The sequence below is a fragment of the Gorilla gorilla genome, chromosome 20 (assembly GCF_029281585.2).
Source record: "Gorilla gorilla gorilla isolate KB3781 chromosome 20, NHGRI_mGorGor1-v2.1_pri, whole genome shotgun sequence".
Taxonomy (NCBI): domain Eukaryota; kingdom Metazoa; phylum Chordata; class Mammalia; order Primates; family Hominidae; genus Gorilla; species Gorilla gorilla.
The window spans coordinates 18,185,704-18,200,669 of record NC_073244.2 but is presented as its reverse complement, the minus strand read 5'-3'; the positions used below and the strand labels follow the sequence as shown (position 1 = coordinate 18,200,669).

Genomic DNA, 14,966 nt, shown 5'->3' with positions numbered 1-14,966 from the left:
GCTCAGATAAGCAGGGCACTTCACAACATTTAAAAAGGAAAAGATGAATTCAGAAGGTAGAACATATTCCCAAGCTTAAGAGTCAGTGACTGCTGAAGTGGAGCCACAGAGTACATTAGACCCTGGTGGTGAGGCAGGAAACCTAAGGATTTAACTCTGGGAGCTCAACATGCCCTCCTGTCACAGCATCACAATGTGGGAACGCTCCCTCCTTCAATACCTTAATAATTTACACCAGCAGAAAACTCTCGCCTGTGGTCAATTTAAGCCCCTTGAAATTCCAACCTCTCCAGCTCATAAACCATTTTTCTGGAACGCTACCTAAATGAGTCTCTAAATATGACCTTTACATATTTTCTTCATATATACAAATTACAGCCTGACTGCAGCAACTCTATACATAGAAAAATCAAGGCCGGGCACAGTGGCTCATGCCTGTAATCCCCAACACTTTGAGAGGCCGAGGCGGGCGGATCACTTGAGGTCAGGAGTTCAAAACCAGCCTGGCCAAGATGGCGAAACACCGTCTCTACTAAAATTACAAAAATTAGCCGGGCGCCTATAATCCCAGCTTCTGGGGAGGCTGAGGCACAAGAATCGCTTGAACCCGGGAGGTAGAGGTTCCAGTGAGCCGAGATCTCGCCACTGCACTTCAGCCTGGGTGACAGAGCAAGACTCCGTCTCAAAAAAAAAAAAAAAAAGTTTTCCGGAAAACTACCTTGGGAAACTAGAGGCACAACCTCAGAAAGGAGGGAAACCCGCACGTGCATTTGCCTGTGAAGTTCCTGCTTTCCAGGGCTCTGCAGCTTCTCAGAATCCACACTTCTGGAGCTGGAGCTGTTCTGAGCAGCTGGAGGCTACCTACAGGGGAAGGCAGGCTGCCCAGGAAGCAATCAGAGGAGCTCCCTTTCCCTCCCTTTGCAGGCTCCAGATTAGTCTCAGTGTGGATCACCGGCCTCAGGCTATGCTGCCTCCTGCAAGTTTTCCACCTGCTTTTCACCCACATTGTTCAGTTCCACGAGGCAAACACCCTCAATCCCAGTGTTCGAAAGAGAATCCAGGAGACTCCCTGCTTTCCTCCTGTGTTTACCATAAAGTAGAAGAGAAAAATTTCAAGACAGTTTTAAGTGGATTTTAAAACTGGCAAATAATTATTCCTTTGATAAAATGAAGAAGCCAGCAAACTATTATTTCGACATTAACAAACTGTTATATAAAACCACTAATGAAGGTCGGGCGCGGTGGCTCACGCGTGTAATCTCAGCACTTTGGGAGGGCGAGGCGGGCGGATCACCTAAGGTTAGGAGTTCGAGACCAGCCTGACCAACATGGAGAAACCTCGTCTCTAAAAGTACAAAATTAGCCAGGCGTGGTGGCGCATGCCTGTAATCCCAGCTACTCAGGAGGCTGAGGCAGGAGAATTGCTTGAACCTGGGAGGCGGAAGTTGCCGTGAGCTGAGATCACACCATTGCACTCCAGCCTGGGCAACAAGAGCAACACGGTGAAACTCTGTCTCTACTAAAATACAAAAAATTAGCTGGGCGTGGCAGTGTGCGCCTGTAGTCCCAGCTACTCGGGAGGCTGAGACAGGAGAATTGCTTGAATCCCGGAGGCAGAGGTTGCAGTGAGTTGAGATCGCGCCACTGCACTCCAGCCTGGGCGACAGAGCGAGACTCCGTCTCCAAAAAAAAAAACTAATGAAATATGAACTCTCTTCTGCTTCAGCAGCTCCCTGACCTTCACAGTTGATGGTTGTCACCAGGTGCTCTGTGTCAGGAGATGTACATGTGCAGTTCAGCCATTGAAAATTCTCTCTTAAATCGGGCGCGGTGGCTGCGCTAGGGGGACTCCAGTCCACCGGTCCGGAAGTCGCCCCGGACAGGCCTGGGTCCCGTCACAGCAGGTTCCTGTCCAGCACCTTGCGCCACAGTCTCGGGACATCCCCCCAGCACTCACCATTTCCTGGCTTCTGAGGTGTCTATGGTTCTCCTTACGTCTTTCGTGTTCATTGCAAGTCACAGCTGGAAAGAAGCTGCAGCGAAGCCACCTCTGGTGCTTCTCAGAGCAGCATAGACCTGACACCCACTGTGGGCGGGTGAAAGGAACGCCTCGCAGTTTTGTGGAGCTTCGCATCCTCCTCCCAGAGCCGCGCCTGATTGGACAATTTGCACAGCCACACACCCCCGCCCCTCCTGATTGGACAGTGCCACGGGCCCCGCCTTCTGGGAGGCGGAGTGAGAGGAGAATTTAACACCTGGCTGAGTGGAGCTTGAATGAAAGGTTCTAGGCCCGACATGTGGCTCACACCTATACAATCCCAGGACTTGCGGAGGGCTGGAAAGGAGAACTGCTTGAGGCCAGGAGTTCAAGACCAGCTTGAGCAACGTAGTGAGACCTCATCTCTAAAAAAAAAGAAAAAAAAAATTAGCCCAGCCTGGTGGCCCTGCAACTATAGTCCCAGCTACTTAGGAGGCTGAGTAAAGAGGATTGCTTGAACCTTGAAGGTATAGGCTGCAGTTAGCTATGATCAGCGCACTGCACTCCAGCCTAGGTGACAGAGTAATACCCTGTCTCAAAAAAAAAAAAAAGAAAGAAAGAAAGAAAGAAAAAGAAAAGAAAAATATAGATTCTAGCCACAGCCGGATTTCCTCCTTGCGCTGCAGCCTGGCCCCCACCCTGGGGATACTGGTATTTCAGAACATGTTTCAGGCTTTCCAGAGCTGACACTGTTGTCTTCCTGTACTCAGTGGGCCCTTCTTTCAGGGGAGGTGGGGGTGGGGGGAGGGGGTTTGAGGTGGGGAGGTTGTCTGCCTTGAGGTCTAGTCAGGCCAACACTGGAAAAGGAGAGAGGCCTGATGTCGTCAGAGATTATAAATTTGGGATGAGGGATAGCCAAAGATTTTTCATACTTTATCTCTCAGTCTACTCATTTTCACTCGAGAAAACAACACGCCAACAACAGAATAAAACTAAGTGCATGGAAAACCTGGAATTATATGGCAGCCATATATATACACATATATATACATATATGTGTATATATATACTTATATATGTGGTTATATATATATATATATTTTTTTAAACGGAGTCTCGCTCTGTCGCCCAGCTGGAGTTCAGTGGCACAATCTCAGTTCACTGCAACCTCCATCTCCCGGGTTCAAGCGATTCTCCTGCCTCGGCCTCCTGAGTAGCTGGGATTACAGGCGTGCGCCACCACGCCCGGCTAATTTTTGTATTTTTAGTAGAGACGGGGTTTCACCATGTTGGTCAGGCTGGTCTTGAACTCCTGACTTCGTGATCCACCCGCCTCGGCCTCCCAAAGTGCTGGGATTACAGGCGTGAGCCACCGCGCCCAGCCGGCAGCAATATTTTATAAAGGAATCAAAAGAAAAGTAAAGCAAACATTTGAAGTAGTTCAGATAAGCAGCCTGCTTCATGCACAGTTCACAAGGAAAACCCTCTGTCAGAAGGTAAATGATATTTCCAAGCTTGGAAGCCAAACTGTGACTGCTGAAATGGAGCCCCCCAGGGCGGGTCAGTCCCAGATGATGAGGCAGAGAAAAATTAAGGATTTATCTGGGAGTTTGAAATGCCCTTCTGTCCCCTCCTCAGTTTAGAAATTATTCTGTTCTTTAAGACCTTCATTTTCACCAACAGGAAGCTCTCGACTTGAGTCAGTTTAAGCTAAATTTACCGTTAAATTCATAAACCCGCAGGGCGCGGTGGCTCACGCCTGTAATCCCAGCACTTTGGGAAGCCGAGGCGGACGGATCACGAAGTCAGGAGATCGAGACAATCCTGGCTAACACGGTGAAACCCCGTCTGTACTAAAAATACAAAAAATTAGCCGGGCGTGGTGGCAGACGCCTGTAGTCCCAGCTACTTGGGAGGTTGAGGCAGGAGAATGGCATGAACCCGGGCGGGAGGCGGAGCTTGCAGTGAGCCGAGATTGCGCCACTGCACTCCAGCCTGGACGACAGAGCGAGACTCCGTCTCAAAAAAAATGATAATAAATAAAATAAAATAATAAATAAAAATTCATAAACCCTTTCTCCAGGAGACATCCCAAATGGGTCTTGCTCTAATTCTGACCTTCACAGATTTTCTTTTTCTCTTTCTTTCTTTTTTTTTTTTTTTTTTTTTTGAGACAGTCTAGCCCTGTCTCCCAGGGTGGAGTGCAGTGGCGCAATCTCGGCTCACTGCAAGCTCCGCCTCCCGGGTTCACGCCATTCTCCTGCCTCAGCCTCCCGAGTAGCTGGGACTATAGGCGCCCGCCACCACACCCGACTAATTTTTTGTATTTTTAGTAGAGACGGGGTTGCTCCGTGTTAGCCAGGATGGTCTTGATTTCCTGACCTCGTGATCCGCCCGCGTCGGCCTCCCAAAGTGCTGGGATTATAGGCGTGAGCCACCGCTCCCGACCGTAAAGATTTTTAAATAATAAAAACAGGGGTCTGGGGTGGGGGGATGTGGGAGGGATAGCATTAGGAGATATACCTAATGTAAATGACGAGTTAATGGGTACAGCACACCAACATGGCGCATGTATACATATGTAACAAACCTGCACATTGTGCGCATGTACCCTAGAACTTAAAGTTTAATAAATAAAAATTAAAAAAAAAAAACAAAAAAAAACCAGGGGTATTCTTGTGTTGACCAGGTTGGTCTTTAACTCTTTGCTTTAAGGGATCCTCCAGTCTTGGTCTCCCAAAGTGCTAGGATTACAGGCGTGAAACACCGCACCCTGCCTGTGTTCGGGTCACAATCTCTTCTAGCTTGGATAAAGGGAAAGAAATAAAGGGGGAGAGGGCATGGTTTCATCAATGGAGATTCTCTGCAGATGCAAACTCCCCCCCTCCAAAGACAGCTTTGCCAGTCCACTTTTTTTTGCGGCCGAGCCACAGCCATTTCAAAACCTGTCAAATAAATATATTTTGGCGTAAAATATTTTAATTTCCTTCACCTCTACTGGACTCTGAGTCTGGAATTTCCTGTGCAGGACAAAGGAGCAGGGACAGCCCATTGAGTGAGGAAGACAACGGTGCCCCCTCTAGCAATTCGGAGCAAATTTGGCTGAAATGCAAATACCCAAAGAGCAAGACGCAGGGAGGGAGCTCGCTTAGATAATCTGTGGTTGGAACAGGTCATTTCGGTTCTGCCGGGCCTTGTTACCCAGGGCTTCCGCTGTCACTCAGGACCGATGGGACGGGGACTGGAGCCTCATCCAATCAGGGGCGCTGGGGCGGGGTCCTGCCAACTGTCCATCCGGGGAAGTGGAGGCCGCATTCCCGCTTTCCTGACTCCCAGGCGTCTTGCACCAAAGGGGGGTCGGGATCTCGGTTTTCCGGCCCCGAGAGGGACCAGGTGCCTCCGCCATAGCTTCTGTCGCTCCATCGCCCGCACTGTGACTGGACTGTTAGAGGGATCCGTGGAGAGGAGGCCAGGACACCTGGAAGCCGGGAAATGGTGAGTGTGCGGGGCCGGGGGTCCCGAGACGGGGGAGGGGCCGGGAAGAACCGGCCCGAGCCGGCTCTAGCAGGACCCGGGCCTTCCTGCAGCGACTTCGGGTCTACAGAGCGGAGTCCCCCTGGCGTAGCTCGGCCCTCGGTCCCTTCGGCCGCAGGGTGGGGTTGGGCCGGCAGCCGGGACCCCAGGCGTCCTGTCCCGTCTCTGCGCTGCGACTGCGACCCCGGCCCCGGCCCCGGCCCCGGAGCCCTCTCTGGGGAGCTCCGCGCCCGTAGCCCCGCGTCTCCCCAGATTGTGCGGAGACCACGGGAGGGTCATGGAGGCAATCCTGCCTCGGGTGTGGGGTTCGTGTGGGAGGAGCGGTGGGCTGCGGGGTCCCCAGTCCCCCCTTTTTTCCTGAAAAACTAAATTGAAGGCCAGGCTCAGTGGGTCACACCTGGGAGGTTGAGGCGGAGGGATTGCTTCAGCCCAGAAATTCGAGACCTGCCTGGGCAACATACCGAGACCCTAGTTTCTATTAAAAATAAATTTTTAAAAAATGAGCCGGGCGTGGTGCCGCCCATCTGTAGTCCCAGCTACTGGGGGACTGAGGTGGGAGGATCGCTTGAGGGAGGAGATTGGGACTGCAGTGAGCCGAGATCGCGCCACTGCACTCCAGCCTGGGCGACTGAGCGAGACCCTGTCTCAAACAAAACAAAACAAAAACAACAGCAACAAACTAAACTGAGTCCTCTTAAAAATTAAAGAGTTTTGCTTCTCAGAATAGGAGTTTGAAAAAAATGAATGAGAAATGTTTCCTGAATGAGAAACACCCAGTCATGGCTTGCAGTTTGATAACGGAAAGAGCAAAACTCTGCAAAATAATTTGAACTATGTTCTACGCCAAGTATGAGAGAACGTGACCAAGGGAAACAACCGCATGTAGCCTCGAGTAAGTGGTCCCCAGGAGGTTCGATGGCAGTTTGGTTTTATTCATTTCAGCGAGACAGGAATTGCAGGGAAAACATGAATCAAGGCATGGAAGGCTGACAGGGCAGGACACGTAGAAGCGGGGCTTAGAAGGCACAGGTGGTTGAGGGATTCTGTAGTTGGCAGTTGGCTGAGAGTGTAAAGTTGTGTCTAAAATTTGAAAGGGGTAGGAAGGAATGTTTAAGTGAAGGGAGTCTGTTACCTGCCACGTGATTCCATCCCCACCAAAAAACAGATATGTTTCACTAGATTTTATGAATTCTAAGGCGTGACTTTACCCTTGCCTTGCATGGCCTTAGGTCTTGTTTGCAATTTAGTATTTATTGGTACAAAGGGTTTCTTTGCAGGTTTTTTTTTTTTTTTTTTTGAGATGGAGCCTCACTCTCGCCCAGGCTGGAGTGCAGTGGCGCAATCTCGGCTTACGGCAACCTCCGCCTCCTAGGTTCAAGCAATTCTCCTGCCTCAGCCTCCCAAGTAGCTGGAATTACAGGTGCACACCACCATACCCGGCTAATTTCTGTATTTTTAGTAGAGACGGGGTTTCATCATGTTGGCCAAGCTGGTCTCAAACTCCTGACCTCAAATAATCCGCCTGCCTCCGCCTCCCAAAGTGCTAGGATTACAGGACTGAGCCACTGTGCCCGGCCTCTTTGCAGGTCTTATGTCTATTTTAATATGAATGTGGGTCAGTTGCTGTGTCTAAACTCCAGAAGGGAGTATGGAGTGTCTGATCTCCCTTACTAACGTAACTGGGAACTTTCAGGTTTTTGGGGGGCCTCCCCTTGGTAAAGAGCCACTCAGTTGACTTGACTGGGGTGGGATGGGGAGCTTAGGTTTTTATTTTTAGTTTACAGGTTGAAGGATAGGCTTTTATATGGTGCATTAGAATAAAAATCAAAAAATACTTTATTGGTTACAGTGATGTAGTCGCCTTGTTTGGATTTTTCTACCTTAAATGATTGAAATGATCAGATTCCTATTATAAGGAGATTATTTAAGTGAAAATCTGAGAATTGCCATTCAAGAAAATACAGACTCTAGGGAAATGGGCTTAGAACTCCGGAGCTAAAAGTTAAACTCTTGACCTAGTGCAGTGTCCCACACCTGTAATCCCAGCTTTGTGAGGCTGAGGCAGGATGATTGCTTGAGACCAGGAGTTGGAGACCAGCCTTAGTACAGGATCCATGTCTAGAAAAGAAAAATAGAAAAATTAGACAGGTGTGGTTGCACCCACCTGTAGTTCCTGATACAAGGGACGCTGAGGCAGGAGGATCACTGGACCCCAGGAGTTTGATGCTGCAGTGAGCCATTATCAAATTTGACATTCCAGCTTAAGACACTGTGATGGCCATGAAGTCTTTGTGTGAGAAAGGTAAGAGGAAAGTTAATCTATAATGAAGATCAAGAGAAAAGAGGCCCTTCCTGGCTCTGTTCAGGCATTTTCAATATTTTACAAAAGAATATAGGTAAGGGCTGGGCACGGTGGCTCACGCCTGTAATCCCAGCACTTTGGGATTACAAAGTGCTGAGGCGGGTGGATCATGAGGTCAGGAGATCGAGACCATCCTGGCTAACACAGTGAAACCCCATCACTACTAAAAATGCAAAAAATTAGCTGGGTGCGGTGGTGAGCGCCTGCAGTCCCAGCTACTCGGGAGGCTGAGGCAGGAGAACGGTGTGAACCCGGGAGGCGGAGCTTGCAGTGAGCCGAGATCGCGCCACTGCACTCCAGCCTGGGCAAAAGAGCAAGACTCTGTCTCAAAAAAAAAAAAGAATATAGGTAAGAAAGAAGGCCAGTCTATACTGAGGGACAGGAAGGTTCCAGCTGGCTATGCTACTACTGCCAGTCATATGATTCAACCCCAGAATCACATTGCTTTAAACCTCAAGATAGGTTTTACATTTTCACCAGCATTTGGTGATGTCAGTATTTGGATTTTAGCCACTCCACCCAACAACAATTCAGTGGTGCCTGATTGTTTTCATTTGCTCTTCTCTAATGGCATGCTATTTTTTGACTGGTTGGTTGTTTTCTTATTGAGTTTTGGGAGTTCTATCTTTTGGGTACCAGTCCTTCATCAGACAGGTGTCTTGCAAATATTTTGCTCCAGTCTGCAGCCTGTATTTTCATTATGGTAAGTGTGTTTTCCAAACAGAAAGCTTTTTTATTGTTATTTTTATTTATTATTGCTGTTTTTTGAGACAGGATCTCACTTTGTCACCCAGGCTGGAGTGCAGTGGTACAATCTTGGCTCATTGCAGCCTCAACCTCCCAGGCTCCAGCGATCCTCCTGCCTCAGCCCCACAAGTAGCTGGGACTACAGGGGTGCACCATCGTGCACGGGTAATTTCTTTTTTTTTTTTTTTTTTCTTCGTTGAGAGGGTATTTTGCCATGTTGCCCAGGGTGGTGTCCAACTCCTGAGATCAAGTGGTCTGCCTGCCTCAGCCTCCCAGAGTGGTGGATTACAGGTGTGAGCCACTGCACCCGACCCAAAACAGAAAGTTTTAATTTGAATGAAGCCCAGTGTATTAATTTTCTCATTCATAGATCATGCTTTTGTGTTGTATGTGAAAACTTATTGCCAAATCCAAGGTTTTTGTTTTTTGTTTTTTGTTTTTTGTTTTGAGATAGAGTCTCACTCTGTTGCCCAGGCTGGAGTACAGTGGTGTGATCTTGGCTCACTGCAGCCTCTGCCACCTGGGTTCAAGCAATTCTCCTGCCTCAGCCTCCCAAGTAGCTGGGATTATGGGTGCCTGCCACTGTGCCTGGCTAATTTTTATATTTTTAGTAGAGAAGGGGTTTCACCATCTTGGTGAGACTGGTCTTGAACTCCTGACCTTGTGATCCACCTGCCTCGGCCTCCCAAAGTGCTGGGATTTTAGGCGTGAGCTACCGCGCCTGGCCTAATCCAAGGTTGTTTTGATTTTCATGTGTATTATGTCTAGAAGTTGCGGATTTTGCATTTTCCATTTGAGTAAATGATGCATTTTGGGTCGGTTTTATGATAGTCCTACATTCTGTATCTCATTCATTTCATTGCATATAGTAGTCCAGGGGTTTCAGTACCATTTGTTGAAAAGACTGTAGTGTATCTATTGAGTTGCCTTGGCTCGTTTATGAAAGATTTGTTTGTTTTGTTTTGTTTTGTTTTGTTTTTGAGACAAGAGTCTCACTCTATTGCCCAGGCTAGAGTACAGTGGCGTGATCTCGGCTCACTGCAGCCTCTGCCACCTGGGTTCAAGCGATTCTCCTGCATCAGCCTCCCAAGTAGCTGGGATTACGGGCGCCTGCCACTGCGCCCGGCTAATTTTTGTATTTATTTATTGCCATTTATTTATTTATAAGTTCTCCATTGTGTTCTGTGATGTATTTATGTAGTCTTTCAAAATACCACACTATCCTGATGACTGTAGGTTTATATGAAGTGTTTTTGTCAGGCGTTGTTTATAAGAATTGTGTTGACCATTTTGAGTCTTGACATGTTTTGGATATTTGACCCCTCCAAACCTCATGTTGAAATCTGATCCCAGTGCTGGAGGTGAGGCCTAGTGGGAGGTATTTGGGCCATGGAGGTGGAACCCTCATGAATGGCTTGGTGCCCATCCCACAATAATGAGGGAGTTCTTGCTCTGTTAGTTTACTGGCGAGCTGACTGTTTAAAAAATGGTGACTGGGCGCGGTGGCTCACGCCTGTAATCCCAGCACTTTGGGAGGCCAAGACAGGTGGATCACCTGAGGTCAGCAGTTTGAGACCACCCTGGCCAACGTGGTGAAACTCTGTCTCTTCTAAAAATACAAAAGTTAGCCGGGCACAGTGGCGGGCACTTGTAATCCCAGCTACTCGGGAGGCTGAGGCAGGAGAATCACTTGAACCCGGGAGGCAGAGGTTGCAGTGAGCTGAGATCGTGCCACTGCATTCCAGCCTGGGCGACAGAGCAAGACTCCATCTCAAAAAAAAAAATATACCATGGCATCTCCTCCACCCCTTGTTTCCTCTTTTACATGTGATACCCTAACTCTTTTTGCATTCCATGAGTAAAAGCTTCCTGAGGCCCTCACCTAAAGGCAGGCAAACACTAGTGCCATGCTTCTTGGACAGCCTGTAGAACCATGAGCCAAGTAAATTTTCCTTTATGTATTATCCAGCCACACGTATTTCTTTATAGAAATATAAAACTAAGGCTGGGTGCGGTGGCTCACGCCTATAATCCCAGCACTTTGGGAGGCTGAGGCGGGTGGATCACAAGGTCAGGAGATCGAGACCATCATGGCTAACATGGTAAAACCCCGTCTCTACTAAAAATACAAAAAATTAGCCGGGCATGGCGGCAGGCGCCTGTAGTCCCAGCTACTCGGGAGGCTGAGGCAGGAGAATGGCGTGAACCCGGGAGGGAGAGCTTGCAGTGAGCTGAGATCACCCCACTGCACTCCAGCCTGGGGGACACAGCGAGACTCCGTCTCAAAAAAAAAAATAAGAAATATAAAACTAACATAAGTCTTTCGCCTTTTTGTATTTCTGCCTCAGTTTGTACACCGGTATGGGCAGTGACAGTCTATATGCCTGCCAGAATCAGTGCATGTATTTTTTTTTTTTTTTTGACACAGAGACTCCCTCTGTCACCCAGGCTGGAGTGCACTGGCACAATCTCAGCTCACTGAGACCTCCCCCTCCCAGGTTCAAGCAATTCTCCTGCCTCAGCCTCCCAACTAGCTGGAATTACAGACCTGCCCCACCATGCCCGGCAATTTTTGTATTTTTAGTAGAGACAGGGTTTTGTTATGTTGGCCAGGCTAGTCTTGAACTCCTGACCTCAGGTGATCCACCCGCCTTGGCTTCCCAAAATGCCAGATTACAGGCATGAACTACCGCACCCAGCCGTGCATGTGTCTTTACTATAAATCTGGAAGGCTTTTCTTTTTCTTTTTTTTTTTTTGAGATGGAGTCTCACTCTGTCGCCCAGGCTAGAGTGCAGTGGCACATTCTAGGCTCACTGCAACTTCTCCCCCGAAGTTCAAGCGATTTTCCTGCCTCAGCCTTCCGAGTAGCTGGGATTACAGGCTCCTGCCACCGCACCTGGCTAATTTTTGTATTTTTAGTAGAGACGGGTTTCATCATCTTGGCCAGGCTGGTCTTGAACTCCTGACCTCGTGATCCACCCACCTCGGCCTCCCAAAGTGCTAGGATTACAGGCGTGAGCCACCGCGTCCCGCCTAGGCTTTTGTTTTCTGACCTGGTTGGCCTAGTAGCATCTCCTTTCTCAAGCTGAGTAGAAGGCATGAGAGCAGACATCCTTGTCTGTGTCTCATCTTTGGGAGAAAGCAGTTAGTCCTTCACCATCACGAATGAGGGTAGTTTTGCATTTTTTATATATACCTTATAGTAAGTTAAGGAAGTTACTTTGTATTATTAGTTTATTGAGTTGTTTTTTTTTTTTTTTTTTTTTAAGATGGAGTCTCGCTCCGTCATCCAGGCTGGGATGTGCAATGGCGTGATCTCGGCCCACTGCAACCTCTGCCTCCTGGGTTCAAGCGATTCTCCTACCTCAGCCTCCCGGGTAGCTGGGATTACAGGCACGTGCCACCATGCCCAGCTAATTTTTTGTATTTTTAGTACAGACGAGGTTTTACCGTGCTGGCCAGGCTTGTCTCGAGCTCTTGACCTTGTGATCCTCCCGCCTTGGCGTCCCAAAGTGGTGGGATTATAGGTGTGAGCCACTGCACCCGGCTGAGTGTTTTTATCATGAAGAAATGTTGAGGTTTGTCATATGCTTTTTCTGCATCTATTATGATGTTCTTGTGTTGTTTGCTGTTGATCCTATACTATTATGGTGTATTGCATGAATGGATTTTCAGAGGTGAGAGCAGCATTGCTTTGCTGAATTGAATGCCACTTCATCACGGGGTATGATATTGTTATAGGATTCTCTTTTCCAATATATTGGTGAGGTGTTTTCTTTTGAAATTTAAAGGAGATATTCATGTACAGTATTTTAATAGAATCTAGCATTATCTAGTACAGGATATAGTGTGTGTGTATATATATATACACATATACATGTACATATGTTGCATTTATATACAGTATATGGTTTAGTTATGGTAGGTAATTGGTAAATATTACATGTAATGTGTATATGATATATAAGTGCCACATATAAACGGTATTAGCCTATATGGCATTATACTGTTATAGTGTAAATTTATATACTTTTATCCTCCATAGCATAGTGAGTTTCATTTCCTTATTAGCCTGTGGAATACACCAGTCTCATTCTCCTCTGGGAACAAAGGAGAACCTCACCCTCTTGTTGCTACAGAATGTGCCACCCAAAAATATTCATGATCTTAGGTTTAGGAAGAAGAGTCTATAATATGACAAGAGAAACACTAGGAACAGAGAAAAAGTATGTAATCTTGACTACATTAAAATTTAAGCTTTTCTGTTTTGAAAGACACAATGAAGAAATACAGGAGTATGGTCAAGGTTAGTGGTTCACATCTGGAATCCCAGAACTTGGAAGGCTGAGGTAAGGGGATCTCTTGAGCCTAGGAGTTTAAGACCAACGTGGGAAGCATAGTGAGACCATGTCTCTACAAAAAATAAAAAAAACTAGCCAGGCGCGGTGGCTCACATCTATAATCCCAGCACTTTGGGCGGCCGAGGCGGGCGGATCACGAGGTCAGGAGACCGAGACCATCTTGGCTAACACGGTGAAACCCCGTCTCTACTAAAAATACAAAAAATTAGCCGGGCGTGGTGGCGGGCGCCTGTAGTCCCAGCTACTCGGGAGGCTGAGGCAGGAGAATGGCATTAACCCAGGAGGCAGAGCTTGCAGTGAGCCGAGATCGCACCGCTGCACTCCAGCCTGGGCGACAGAGCGAGACTCCGTCTCAAAAAAAAAAAAAAAAAAATTACCCAGGTGTGGTGGCATGCTCCAGTGAGCCCAGGTACTCAGAAGGCTGTGGTGGGAGGATTGCTTGACCCCAGAGGTTGAGTCTGCAGTGAGCTGTGATTGCACTACTGCACTCCAGCCTGGATGACAGAGTGAGACTCTGTCTCAGAAAAAAAAAAAAAAAAGAAATACAAGAGTATAGCTGATCTTAGCAGCTGAGCAGATTCAAGCCTGGTTACTGCATGGTTTATAGAATGCATGAGAATACTGCTTGCTATAGGCTTAAAAAAAAAAAGAAGAAGAAATAAATTGCAAAGGGTATTCACCAAATGGAAGAAAAACTTGAAAATTCTACACCTGGTCCTCACATATATCCATCTCAGTTGGAACCTCAGTCTCCTTTATGACACAAGGTAAGGGCTGAATTGGCAAACAGGACTCCCAGGCATTGTGTCCCATCACTGCAGGAGGCGAGCTCCACCGTGGAACACTGTCTGGGTAATGGTGTATCCACAGTCCCCCATCTCACCCAGTTTATGGAGTGACAACAAGGAGTGGTCATGAGGAGAGAAGTCTGACCCAGAGTTCTGGATATGTGAGTGGGAGATACTCTCAGGACACCCTCCTTCCTTCCCACAGGGAGAGAGCATATTATCCCCTATGCATTCCAGACTTGTAAAGCAGGGTTTCAAGTCTAAGTCCCTGTCCCTTGTAAAAAAAGATTGTACTGAAATCATGTTAAAAATGTCAAAGAAGGCTTTATTCAGGCCAGTTGTGATGTGGGTCATGAGAACTGTAATATGGGAGAGAGATTGACCTCAACCTTGCATGCAGCAACAACAGTGTTGAACCTATAGTTCAAGGGTAAATTGAGGGAGAGGATGGAACTTGGTGAGGTATCAAGGGTTACAGAAGAGAAAGCTGATGAGTTATGAATAGGGGTAACAGAACTTCATTGGGTATCAAGTTTGGAGGGGCCAGGGTGGGGATTCTCTGAACTCCCTTAGAAGGATCTTTGCTATAACTGGGTTTTGTAGGACAAGGTCAAAGCCTTGTCAAAGAGGGAGTCCTTGAGACCCCCACACCTACCTTTTCATGGGGACAACAACAAATCCTTACATTTCTGATTCCCTTCCCACATTCCAAAGCACCCATTTCCCCTCTCTAATCGACATCTTCATCAGTGTGTCCACCGTGATATATTTGAAAGAGCTGTAGTATTTTGTTTTTCATTTTTCCACAGAGCCATAAATGGCTGCATTGGAAACTTTTCTATTTTGTTTATGAATACTTTTCATGAGAGGAAAGCACTCAATAACCACCCGAAACTTTGTTGTGTAAAATACTTAGGTCGGGCCAGGCGCGGTGGCTCACACCTGTAATCCCAGCACTTTGGGAGGTCACAGTGAGCAAATCACCTGATGTCAGCAGTTCAAGACTAGCCTGACCAACATGGAGAAACCCTGTCTCTACTAAAAATACAAAATTAGCCGGGAGTGTTGGTGCATGCCTGTAATCCCAGCTACTCAGGAGGCTGAGGCAGGAGAATTGCTTGAAGCTGGGAGGCAGAGGTTGCAGTGAGCCAAGAGCGCACCATTGCACTCCAGCCTGGGCAACAAGAGCGAAACT

The 14,966-nt window shown here is 47.6% G+C and overlaps 1 protein-coding gene across 1 annotated transcript in view; it reads left to right on the top strand.

The window, feature by feature from the left end:
* Positions 1-5,278: 5,278 nt before the first annotated feature.
* The window catches only part of LOC101132195 (zinc finger protein 625), a 17,386-nt gene continuing 7,698 nt past the window's right edge, over positions 5,279-14,966 (top strand). Inside the window, exon 1 of the mRNA XM_063701033.1 lies at positions 5,279-5,473. Coding sequence (XP_063557103.1) covers positions 5,471-5,473 — 3 coding nt within the window. The 5' untranslated portion in view covers positions 5,279-5,470. The remainder of the gene's footprint in view (positions 5,474-14,966) is intronic.